Here is a 13349-nt window from a genome sequence, read left to right as displayed (position 1 = left end):
TCTGGTCGGCCTGAGATGACCTCATTTTCTGGTCGGCCTGTGATGACCAGATTTTTTGGTCGGCTTGAGATGACCTCATTTTCTGGTCGGCCTGAGATGACCTCATTTTCTGGTCGGCCTGTGATGACCAGATTTTCTGGTCGGCCTGAGATGACCTCATTTTCTGGTCGGCCTGAGATGACCTCATTTTCTGGTCTGCCCGGCCAGGAGAGTACGGGGGCCAAAAACCACCCACAATGAAATCCAAGTTCTTAAACTGGGGTTAAGGAGCCGCTTGGTTCACTCCGTACTCTAAGTCTGCAAACACTTAGGCTGAGAGCTAAGTCTGCAAACACTTAGAGTCTTTGAGGTGGTTTTCCACTAGGGCAGGTCCACGGTTGGAACTGATCTCCACACCAAATTGGACGCGCCGGAGTGCACCACTGCCGCTCTCTAAGTCTGCAAACACTTAGGCTGAGAGCTAAGTCTGCAAACACTTAGAGTCTTTGAGGTGGTTTTCCACTAGGGCGGGTCCATGGTTGGAACTGATCTCCACACCAAATTGGACGCGCCGGAGTGCACCACTGCCGCTCTCTAAGTCTGCAAACACTTAGGCTGAGAGCTAAGTCTGCAAACACTTAGAGTCTTTGAGGTGGTTTTCCACTAGGGCAGGTCCACGGTTGGAACTGATCTCCACACCAAATTGGACGCGCCGGAGTGCACCACTGCCGCTCTCTAAGTCTGCAAACACTTAGAGTCTTTGAGGTGGTTTTCCACTAGGGCGGGTCCATGGTTGGAACTGATCTCCACACCAAATTGGACGCGCCGGAGTGCACCACTGCCGCTCTCTAAGTCTGCAAACACTTAGGCTGAGAGCTAAGTCTGCAAACACTTAGAGTCTTTGAGGTGGTTTTCCACTAGGGCGGGTCAATGGTTGGAACTGATCTCCACACCAAATTGGACGCGCCGGAGTGCACCACTGCCGCTCTCTAAGTCTGCAAACACTTAGGCTGAGAGCTAAGTCTGCAAACACTTAGAGTCTTTGAGGTGGTTTTCCACTAGGGCGGGTCCATGGTTGGAACTGATCTCCACACCAAATTGGACGCGCCGGAGTGCACCACTGCCGCTCTCTAAGTCTGCAAACACTTAGGCTGAGAGCTAAGTCTGCAAACACTTAGAGTTTGATTGGAGGAGCTGGCATATATTAGTGACTCAAAAGTGAGGGACACAGTTTAGTGATAACTCCACTTTATTTCTTTTTGAAATTTCATTACAGAGATTCTTTACAGGCCTTCAAGCATTGGCTCTGAGGAACTCAACAAGATCCTGCTGCGCGGCCTCTGACAAGGCAGAGCCGATCCGGACAAGCCTCTGGTCGTCATCGCTGTAGAAAGGGATCTGGGCTTCATCCCTTAGATCAAACAGTTCGATTGGCAGAGACTCAGACGCATTCTTCCCTTTCAGTGCCGCTGCATAGCACCGCCTCGACTGGGGCTGATCCCCTCTGATTTCCCCTATACCTCCTGGTGTAGTAAACTTCATCTTCTGATGATAGGCGGAGGGAACAGCTCAGAGGAGATTCTGGCCGGGGTGTCCCAGGATCGCATTGTAGGCCGACTTGGTCCTTACCACCAAGAAGTTCACCATGGCGAAGGACTGGCAGGGCGGCTCCCCGATAAGAACTGGAAGCTCGATCTGCCCTTCAACTTTGACAACTTCTCCGGAGAACCCGAACAGATCAGAGTTGGCCGGCTTCAGACGGTCAGTTCCGATCAGCATCCGCTCGAAGGCGTGATAATAGAGGATGTCTGCGGAGCTCCCGTTGTTGACCAAGATCTTCTTCATTTCCCAGTTCGCCACCAGCATGGTGATGACCAGGGCATCATCATGCGGGAGGACCAGGCCGTCGAGATCTGCATCTGAAAAGAATATCACGTTCTCTAGCCTGGCCTTATTGCTGCAGGTATGGACGGCGTTGACCTGCCGGGCATAAGTCCTGCGGGCTGATGAAGAGGTTCCTCCTGCGGTCGGCCCTCCTGAAATGGTACCAATAACACCATGAGGTTGAGGTTGAGGTACCTGAGGAGGGGGGCTGGCCAGGGCAGGAGCTTGGATGTGGTCGCCCAGAGGTTGAGCGCCCCGGGGGCTTCTGCCTCTGGGCCTCGGCTTGTCCTTGCGCTCTCTTCTGTTGTCATCATTTTTTAAGTACCTTCCGAGGTACCCTCTGCTGATCAGCTGCTCGATCTCCTCCTTCAAATGAAGGCACGCATTGGTGTCGTGACCGTGGTCCTTGTGGAACCTGCAGTACTGGGACATGTTTCTTTTCGCCGACGAGGTCTGCCTCTCCGGCCACCGGATGAAATCCTCTTCCCGAATGGCTGCAAGGATACGTGCTCTGGACGCGGTCAGCCGCGTGTAATGCTCTCTCGGGTGGGGGCTTCTCTCCTTCTTCTGAGATTTATCATCCCTACGCTGCTTGGTAGGGTTCTTCTCCTCAGGCCTTCTCTTGCTAGGAGAGTCCAGGGCGGCGAGAGTTTCCTCCACTGAGATGTACTCCTCCGCCCCGGCCATCAGGTCTGCGAGGGACTGCGGATTGCGCCGGGCCACTGCTCGTCTGAAGTCAGTAGATCGGGCGCCGGCCAGAAGGGCATTCGTGGCCGCGGAGGGATCCAGGTTGGGAACCTGAAGAGCTTCCCTATTAAAGCGACCAACGAACACTTTCAAGGCCTCATCATCTCCCTGTCTGAGGGCCATCAGCGAAGCCGTCGTCTTCCTGGGTCTTCTGCTGCTCATGAAATGGCGGGCCAGGTCATCCCCAAAATCATCAAAATTGTCCACGGACCTGGGCTTAAGCCGCGAGTACCAGTCCCGCGCTGCTCCGGTTAACGTGGTGGGGAATGCCCGGCAAAGGAATCCATCCGACGCCCCGTGGAGGAGCATTGTGGTCCTGAAAGTCTCCAAGTGGTCCACGGGGTCGGTGGTCCCGTCATACTGCGAAATCTGCGGCATCTTCCAGCCCGCGGGGCCCTCCGCGCTGAGCACTCTGTCCGAAAATGGTTGAGTACTTGTGAAGATCCGGGAGGCAGGCCGGCCCTGCTCTCTGGCGAGCTCTTCGATCCGGTGGTCGATCTGCTGGATTCTTCGCAACACCGGGTCCTCTCTTTCCTCAGCCCGGTGGACGGGCCTCTCTCTCCTTGCTGGCGGGCTCATAGACGATCCGGACTGACTGGCCGGACTCCTTCGCCGGTGCCGCAATCCCTCTCCGTGCGTGGCGTCTCTCTTGCTACCATGCTTTTGTACGGAAGGAGATCGTGACCGGTGATGTAGGCGAGGATCGGGGCGCACATGCTTGTCCCGGGAGAGGTGATCTCGTCTTGTAGAGTGACGAGTCTGCTCCCGGGGCGGGGGCGTGTGCTCTCTGCGGGAGCTTCCCCTCCTCTGGGCGGGCTGAGAGGCTTCGGCTGGGTGCTGCTGGAGTGCGGTGGCCGGATTCCTGAACTGCGCAATCACAGCAGTCATTTCTTGGAAAAGGGCCCGCATCTCCCTCGGGGTCGGGGTAGGGTCTGAACGGTCCGAGCGAGTCGGACTGCGCTCCCCTGCCGCCCCGACCTCTATCTGTGAGGCCAATCGCTCGCTTCTTCCTTCGCGGGGGGCTGTAGCCCTGGTCGTCCGGGAGGTTGGCACATACTTTCCGTTTTTCCCTACCATTGCTTGAGTGAGGTTCCGAACAGCTTTTTGTTCCGGGGTCCCACGGATGGCGCCAAATCTGTTAGGTCTAAAATTGGTAACAGGTTATGGTAGGGCCGGAAGGGCTGATCTGGGCCTGAAAGGGCTGATGGAGTCCTGCGCTGTTAGGGCCAGAAAGGCTGATCTGGGCCTGAAGGGCTGATCTGTGCCTGAAGGGCTGATCTGGGCCTGAAGGGCTGATCTGGGCCTGAAGGGCTGGTCTGTGCCTGAAGGGCTGATCTGGACCTGAAGGGCTGATCTGGAGTCCTGCGCTGCACAAGGGCACAGACAAGAAGACAAAGGGTCAGAAGACCAACCCGGAGTGGTGCTCCGGACGGGCGCTTCGACACTCAAGTCAGTATGAGCAGGAGTGCAGAGCAATGTCAGAGCAAAAGCTTAGGGTTTTGATTTCAGATCCCTCACCTTAGCACAAGTGAAGGCTATTTATAGTGATTCTGAGCCACCTGTCTAGGACAGGTGGTAGTTCTAAGCCACCTGTCCAGGACAGGTGGTGGCCTCTGTATGGACCAGGTCTCATACCTAGGAAGAGTAGGTGGAAGTCCCTGATTGGTCCAGGTGTCACACCTAGCAGGGACAGGTGTTGGCTTTGCAGCGGTCCCTATGAGGGCCACATGTCAACATCCAATTGGTTGCTGAGTTCGGACCTCATCAGTGCTGAGTTCGGACCCATCAGTGCTGAGTCTGGACCCATCAGTGCTGAGTCCGGACCCCATCACAAAGCATGGAGCAACGAATAGTAGATGATGGAGAGAAGTTGTAATCATGCACTTGACAGTCTTGTTACATTTCCCATACAACAGAAGCAAAAAAACAGACAAAGAGCCACAGTAGCAGAAGCAGATAACAATGACAAGAGAGGAGGGGGGTTGAACTGTTTAAGTTGCCATGTTATGAATCAATGCAAGGACTGACTTTACCATAGAAAAGAAGCCAACCCGCATCCCATGGCAATGGTGAAGTGCAGTTAGACAGGTTTTTTTTACAGACCTACCTGTTCTCTTCTGCTCTTCTCAAGGTGCTCTGCCTAACAAGGAAGAACAATAGTAGTATAAATAGATCAGAATCTGGACTTGGAGAACAAAGGCATCTGCTAGTTTCTAATATGACTACATGCTTATAGTTAAGGAATCTAGTTCAGTAATAGTAGAAAGTTGATATGGGAATTCCTGTCGTTGACCTTGATGGGCTTGATGGTGAGAAGAGGGGAGGAGAAACCACGGTGCTTCTGCAAGGGGCCTGTGAAAAGTGTGGATTTTTTCAGGAATTTAGGAAGTGGGTGATTTATGTACCGAAGGAATGATTTGCAATTATAGTGAAAGTTCCACTCTTGGTCCGGAGAACCTTACCACCATCTGATCAAAAGATTGGACGGTGATGAGATCATAAGAGGTTTGTCCCACTTGATTCCACCATAATCCAGAGAGTAGAAAGCAAGTGGAACCAACTCCTAATCAACATCCTATCATTGATTATGACAGTGATGAGATTCACTGAGCAAAGTTTCACCACTGTTAAGTATTTCACGCCAGTAAACTACATGTATCATTCATCGGAGAGTGATATTTACAGGTTGCAAACCATGGAGTGGATGAAGGATTGATGGAGAAGCTCAAGGGACTAGTGAACTTGCACTACGAGGAGCGAATGAAGGAAAGCTTCTACAAGTCAGAGATGGCCAAAGGCTTCTTAGAAGAGTGCCCAAAAAGGTGGACTGCCTCAGATGTGGACTGGGAAAGCACATTCTCTGTTAGCTATCTACCAACATCCAACATTGATGACTTAACAAGCCTCACGGAAGAATTGCAGTAAGTATTGTCTATGGAAACATAACTAACAATACTAATCCTAATAGGTTCTGACTAACAAACATCATATGCATTTTCAGGGAAGCAATACAAGAGTACATTAAGCAAGTGATTAAACTGGCAGAGAGGCTGTAAGAACTCATGTCTGAGAATCTGGGGCTAGAGAAGGGATACTTGAAGAAACAATTCTTGGGAGATGATGGAAGGCCTTATGTGGGGGCCAAGTTGGCAAAGTACCCCCAGTGTCCTCAACCAGAGCTGGGGAAGGGACTCCAATCACATACTGACGCTGGTGGGGTCATCCTACTGCTCCAGGATGATCAAGTGCTAGGCCTTCAATTCCTCTAGGATGAGGAATGTGTGGGCATACCAGCAACCCCTTCTTTGGGAGGCAAAAGCACCGTCTTTGTAAACACGGGCGACCAGTTGGAAGTGCTGAGCAATGGTAGGTACAAGAGCACTTTGCACCGCGTCCTTGCCAACAAGGAAGGTAGTAGGCTCTCTATTGCTACCTTCTACAACCCTGCAGCGGATGCCCTTGTTTCTGCTGACGTCGATGTACCTGGCTAAACTCCATGGGCCATCTCGAGTACTCTTGGCTCAAGAAATGACACCAGAGGAGTCCCCTTCCACCGCAAGAGTGCCACCCGTCATGGTGCAAAAGATACTGATGCCCAAGAGGAGCACACACCTCAACCTTGGAAGAGTCCATCAAACAGATCGGCCCTGGAAAAAAATTGACGTCCTCCCCTTGGTCCCTACAAGCACCAACAATGCAAGCTTTGCTGGGCTGCCAACAGAGCAACAGTCAACATTGGGCTTCAAGACATTGGAAGTGGGATTAAGTCATCTAGCAGACACCCTCAATTTAATAATGTTTCCCTTAATGATCATCTTCCCGCTCCTAAGAATGTTGTGTTAAATTCTAGAGATTTCATTAAACTTGGATACTTTACAAAGAGCCCAATGAGTTACTATATAGAGCACTCAAAGGGTTAAACATAGTAAGAGATAAGCATAAACAAGGCAAGAGATAAATATAAAATTCCTACCTACTAAGATTGGCCTAATTGCTAATTTAATTAAGCTACCTAATCTAGCTAGCTTTCCCATTCAACCCACTTGCCTAATCTACACCAAGATAATCCAACGGTCTAGATTTGACAAATCTTAACACGCCCCCTCAAACGTATATTGATTGAAAATCAATATTCGTTTGCTTACAATAAGAATTCCCAAATTGATTACAATAAAATGTCCCCAACACATTTAGTGGGCATAATGCCAAATCTTCTTGTGTAATACACACCACGCAGATGAAGAAGGTCTTGATTGATGCTTCTTGCCAAATGTACGCCAAAGCTGGTTGCCTAAAGGAAGCCACAATGGGCTAGATGTGACTCAAGGCCTCAATGGGCGAGTCTACATAAAACGGGTCACAATGGACCAATGCCACAATGGGCAAAGAGACGGATCGACTTTTGAGAACGATCCACAAAGAAGTTGAAGACTCTCTCAAGCAAACACTCCATAGGTCCGAGGCATATTACCTCAATGGACTGAAGTCACTCAACTGAGTAGAGTATCTACTATTTCAGGCACGCACCCCAAAGGTCCGAGGCATATACCTCAATGGACTGAAGCACCTCAACTGAAATAGTTTGGAAAAAAATGGAACAAAAAGAAGATAGAGAGAAGAACAGCAACTAGTGGCTTAATGACAATGATTATTGGCAAACATCAATAATCATTCGAAACCTTTTAAAAGGAATTAGCTTTTACAAAAGAGGGGTGATGTTATCAAATAAGGGATAAGAATTTCACATAAGACAATTGAGGGTGACAATATCAATTTTAGCAGCTGATGTTTGGATAAAGATGAAGAGGCCGTGCAATCAGATAAATAGAAATAGAAAAGACATGATTTTATAGCTTAAAAAGCTACATAAACCCTTCTCATTCCTAATTCCCACTCGTCATCCCAAAACCCCATGTAGCACATCAAAGAAACTAAACAAATTTTGGCCCCGTGAAGGAAGAAAAAGATGATAAGATAAGCCAAAACGGCTTAGGTTTCAAGGAGCCAGGTTATATGGAGAAGTCAGTTGACACTTTTGGGGTTCAGAAACAGGGCACTGCAGCCATTCCACCAAAGCTCAAAGAAACTGGCGATCATCTGGCCATCAATGTTGGTAAATTGGCTACCGCATTGAAGGTGCTTGATGAAAAGCCTCAAAGAGTCCTCTCTTTTCTACTGGTTATGGAGATTCATATGGTGATGACAGTGGCCCGGCGGACGGCTATATCGGCCGTCCGCCGGAGAACAAAACTCCGTGCGTTGTGAGATCAAAGATCGGTTGGATCGAATTGCTTTGATACCATGTTAACTTACCAACTTCTCCAGAAGCTTAAGCTGTTGGAAAAAGGTGTTATTTATCTTTTATACTTTGACACTCCCTCGCACGTGTGGCCCACTTAGCAAACACGTGGCACATGTGGTCCCACTTTAGGCCAACCATCTCATGTGGATTTTTGCTATCCGGGAGGTTTGAACTCGAGACCTTTGGCTCTGATACCATGTTAAATTCTAGAGATTTCATTAAACTTGGATACTTTACAAAGAGCCCAATGAGTTACTATATAGAGCACTCAAAGGGTTAAACATAGTAAGAGATAAGCATAAACAAGGCAAGAGATAAATATAAAATTCCTACCTACTAAGATTGGCCTAATTGCTAATTTAATTAAGCTACCTAATCTAGCTAGCTTTCCCATTCAACCCACTTGCCTAATCTACACCAAGATAATCCAACGGTCTAGATTTGACAAATCTTAACATGTTGTCCAATGAGTAGCCCCAGAATCAGAGTGAAATACCGCTCCTCAAAAAATTGCATATTACTCTCCCTCCAAATCTCCTACAATATTGCAAATGGAATAAGATTCCAAAGAATCAAACCCATAGAGCCGAGATCTCTATCGTGCCAGCTAAACATCATCTACCTAATCAATTCTGACAAAACCCAACTAATCTCGAACCAATGTTAAACTGGGTCCCAGATGAAAGATGCGGCTTTACGATGAAGGAAAAGGTGATCAATATTTTCATCCTCCATAGAATACAGAAAACACATGTTCACCATCTGAAGGCACTGTTTCTTGAGTATATTTAGCGTATTGAGCTAGCAGAGGATCACAGTCCAACAAAATGCTTGAATTCTAGTGGGCATAAGAAATTCCAAATAGAAAGCCAAGGAAAGGTGCAGAAAGATAAACAAGGAATCTAAATGAAGATTTGGTCGAGAAAGATCCCCGAGACTCGGTGATCCAAATTCAACAGCCCACCTGAAATTGAACAGTCCTAAAAAAACAAAGGTTAGAAAAACAACCCAGTTCGGACCTTTAGATTTTGCTGGAGAAGATGGATTAAGGAATGCATTTCTATCTCCACATTCTCTATGATTATTAACTGTAGTCCTCAAGGTTTCTTCACCAGCTCTAGAGGTCTTCATCAGGGAGACCCGTTATCTCCTTCCCTCTTCACTATTGGAAGCTCTTAGTCTCTTAGTGTGTAAGGTAGAAAGGACTATTTTGATTGAAGGGGTGAACATTAAGAGTGTGGGACCCATCACTCATCTTCAAATTGTAGATGACACTCATCTTCAAATTGTAGATGACACTCATCTTTTGCAAAGTCAGTTTTTTTTTCTATTTTTTTTTAAAAGCTGACACATTTTATTCCCAGAAAAGATAGATTACATCAAAGGGGACAAGTTGTCCCCAAAAAGAACAGTTACAGAAAAAGAATAAGAATGCCCAACATGGCATTCACAGAAATGGACGATGCTATTGTGCCGAATAAATTAGATATTAAGATTCGCAACCTGAGCAACTTCAAGAGAAATCCTGATAGTTACATCCATCGACTCCAACAGCATGCCATCCTTAGCCAGACGATCCATCATCTCATTTGCCGACTTCTCTTATAACTTGCAAGTTATTTTGAGATGGATCGAGGTGGTTGGTTGTAATGTGGAGCACCCTCCTCTCAAATCTGACTGAAGTGATGGGTTGTTCGATGATCTCTTTATGGATTTCTTGCTTGGGCCTTCCTCTTGGTTTGGGCATCCCATCTGGGTTCTTGTGGAATCCAATCATTGAGAGATCGGAGAAAACACTTCATGGTGTAAAAAATCATTTCTTTCACTGCGTGGGTGGATTACTTTCTTAAGGGGAACTTTGTCCAATTTTCAAGTCTAATTTATGTCCCCTTTTAGAATCCCAATGGGAGTGGCTAGAAAACTTGAAAAGCTTCAAAGGAATTTTATTTGGAAGGCAAAGAGGGTAAGAACCTCAAGCATTTAGCAAATTGGGATCACGTGTGCCTTTCCCAAAAGGAAGAGGGTCTGGGGATTGATAACCTGGTGAGGAAAATTAAATTGCTCCTGGGGAAATGGTTATGGTGTTTTGGAGAGGAGGGGTGGTGGAGGAACATTATTAGGAACAAATACGAGGAAGAAGAAATGCATGGGAGATGGGTAGGTTAGGTAGACTTGTAGAGGTCGAGGTTAGGGGGCATGGAAGCCCATTTTTACTTTGGTCAATGATTTTAATCAAGGCATTAGGTTTAGAGTAGGGAATGGAAAGGAGATGGGGCATTGGAGTGATCTTTAGCTTAGTTTGGATCCTTTTCCCCATAATTTTCTGAGACTCTATGATTGTGAGAAATAAAAATGTCAACGTTTATGAGTGCTACAAATGGGTGGGTGAGGGAGAGAGTGGTTTGGTATTTTGCTATCCTCATCTTATACATTTCATTATAGGCCTCATCTCACTTGGGAGCCCTTACAGTGTATCCTGGTTTACTTAAAACATAAAGATGCCCATGCCTACAAACAAATACAATATAGAGATTCATCTTCTTTCCATTTATTTGATTATTGAATGGTACCTGACCTACTATTTTGAGCATGTGAACAACACCTGCAGGTAAATAACCAGAATTGGGTAGAAAAAATTATGTTTAAGTACGGGAATCATAAGACCTCTAGTTTGTGAAGATGCTAATATCCAGATGAAGACCATGAATCCCAGAGTCCCTGGTGATATTTACACTCACATCCAGGACAAGCCTGAAAACTTTTACTAAGTTAACATATCAACCAAACACATTCATGTAATCATTTATCCTGGATGTTGAACTAATGCAAATTCTAGATAATAACTGATGCAGTTACAATAAAGTACTACCCTAAAAATTTATTAATTTCGAAGAGATTTAAGAGAGCCAAGTCAAGTATGAGCTAGCTTTGCAGCCCCAATTGACCAATGAGACTCAACAAGTTCACTCAGAGGGCAAATACTCTGTGAAACTGGGAACAATGTCTCCATTTGTGCTGTTATGTATAAATTGATATCTTCAAACAGATGAGATGGAACTGTAATATATTGACAAGAAAAGGAGGTCCTGATGAAACTATTATTAGCAATAAGCAAGAATTACAGGTGTTAAGTATTTAACCACCACAAAAACAAACCATGGAACCAAATAAAACAGAGCTGTGATAAAACATAAAAATGCATCAATCTTCAGAGGAGCATACCATTCAAAAAAAAAAAAAAAATCTTCAGAGAAACATGAATGAATGACTCAAATCAAATCAATGAATATGGCATAAGTTACTGGGTACCCAGTTTTGATAATATAGATTTGGTCATGAAAGTATTAGTCCCCTCAGCCACTTTCATAAGTGTAATCTTATGGATCTTTGATAAAGGAGCACATTTGTTCACCAAACATAACAAGAAATTCCCAAACTTCAACGATTTTGAAAATCTACTGGCCATTTCATCAAGCATAGATATGAGACGATCAACTGAATCCGAAGTCAAATAAACATTCTGATTCAAGATATTCTGAAGCAACGTAAACAATGCTTCAGTCCATACCAACACTTCAGATACTAAGCATCGGTGGCATGGAAGGCACATGACTCTCCTTGCCCTTTCTTCCCCACAGAGAAGCTTCTGACAGAATGCCGAAATGTGAGCCGGATGCAAGCATTCCCTAACTATCCTAGTGAGCACATCACACAGTGGGGTGTTGATCCCTTCCTTGTGAAGGACCAAAGGAAACAAGAGCGAGTCCACTGCCGCTCTCTTATGGACATTGCAGTACTCAATTATCGCAGTCACCAGCACTCGAGACGCTGGTTCGTGAAGAATCAACAACTTGGGCAGTATGACTGAGCACAGAACCTCACCTGACCATGGAAATTCTTTAGTCCCACCTGAAAGATGAGTTAACAGAATTGATGCATTCTCATCGTCTGTTTCCCAAGGTTCAGTGAGACCCAGAACTGCTAACCGATCACCCACTTCCAAGTCACGGCAGAGATGGTGTATTTCATTAGCCAGTGATATAGTTTTAGTTGCAGAATCAAATGTCAAGAGCTGGGTTTTAAAAGCAACTGCTCTGTTTTCAATTTCAGGGTCAAGAGTAGCAACACAATTTGATTCAAACCCAATTGGGACAGTCTCAATTTCAGCTGATTGGGTCAAATCTTCTTCTTCATTGTCACTTTTAATGACAGGGATTTCCACTATGCTACCGTCTAAAACATTACTGCATTGGAAATTTGTGCGTAAATCTCTGGGGGAGAGAGGGAGCCAAGGTAGTAGGGAATCCGTGGGGGTAAGACTAGGGAGCCAATTGGGTAATGCCTCAAATTCTTCTTCTTTTTCTTCCTCTTCTTCTTCAGAAGAAGAACTGAGATTGAAATTAAGGATTGAATTGGACTTAGAATTGGATTTCTGGAGCGGGTTTTCGGGAGAGACAGCATCGAGCAGGTTGTGGGCGGCTTTCTGGACCCAGAAATCATGTTGTTCCGATTTCAAAATGTTGGTGGCGAGCAATTGGAGGGTTTGGGAGCAGAATCTCCGGTTCTCGATGGTGAGGAAGGAGATGATGCGAGACTGAATGGAATGTGGGAGTGTCTCTATCAACATGCATCTGGATTAAATAATAATGAGGGTCATGAATGAAAGCAAGGAATGTAGAGAAAGGAAAGAGGAGAGTGATAGTGTTGGTGGTTTACCTCTTCATAACTTGTTTGGGTGATGATGAAGGCGAAGAAGAGGAGAGAGCAATGTTTGAAGGTTTGATGAGGTGAGAGAGGAAAGAGGAAGATTGGTGCTTCTGCTTCTGCAACCAGAGGGAAGCCTCTCCTTCTGGACATGGGGAGTTGAGAAAAATTTCTAGGAGGGAAACCCAATCTTCCATGATTCTGTCCCGCCCTTTCTCTCCAAAACAGATGTGCCCAATTTTGTTGGTGCCCAATTTTGTTTTTTCATATACAAAGAAAGACACAAACGAGATAGGCGTTTTTGTTCGCGGTGACTTCTTAATTTTTTATGTTATGTGCTCATGGAGTCTAGTAACAACTTCACTTCATAGGGTAATCCAAACCGTTCATTTGTTGTGGCACAATGGAAATAGGCCGTACCCAGTAAATCATAATCCTCGGTGCATATATATAGAATTTATAAAGTTTTTTTTTTTTTTTTTTTTTGAGATTTAACCGATTGTATTTATATTCCAACCATATATACATAAAGGCGGGACCAGGAGTCCCAGATAGCTAAAACATAAGATGGCCTAGGAAGTGACATCAGGCCCCCAAAATATTCCTCTATCCCATAACATTACCCATTCCAACCATTAAGTACCTTCTTCATTATCTACCTCGTATGCTATTCGTAAAGAGACCACCAAAAAATTCCTATGTTCTTAAAAATCTGAAAACTAAGCAAGACCAC

At 45.9% G+C, this 13349-nt stretch overlaps 1 protein-coding gene and 1 pseudogene across 1 annotated transcript; one reads left to right on the top strand and one right to left on the bottom strand.

Annotated features, from left to right (window-relative positions):
* The first annotated feature begins 4882 nt into the window (after window positions 1-4882).
* On the top strand, window positions 4883-6442 carry LOC143858773 (1-aminocyclopropane-1-carboxylate oxidase 1-like; annotated as a pseudogene).
* Window positions 6443-11177: 4735 nt separating this feature from the next.
* LOC143858644 (uncharacterized) lies at window positions 11178-12988 on the bottom strand. Its single transcript, XM_077369340.1, has 2 exons — window positions 12629-12988; window positions 11178-12543 (listed from the first exon to the last, which is right to left on the bottom strand). The coding sequence occupies exons 1-2, from the start codon at window positions 12811-12813 to the stop codon at window positions 11211-11213; spliced, it is 1518 nt and encodes a 505-aa protein (XP_077225455.1). The 5' UTR covers window positions 12814-12988; the 3' UTR covers window positions 11178-11210.
* Between the last annotated feature and the right edge of the window lie 361 nt (window positions 12989-13349).

Source organism: Tasmannia lanceolata, unplaced genomic scaffold (assembly GCF_043159265.1).
Source record: "Tasmannia lanceolata isolate RefF3 unplaced genomic scaffold, GAP_Taslan_0.1 ptg000026l, whole genome shotgun sequence".
Classification (NCBI taxonomy): Eukaryota; Viridiplantae; Streptophyta; class Magnoliopsida; order Canellales; family Winteraceae; genus Tasmannia; species Tasmannia lanceolata.
This window is presented reverse-complemented; position numbering and strand designations above follow the sequence as displayed.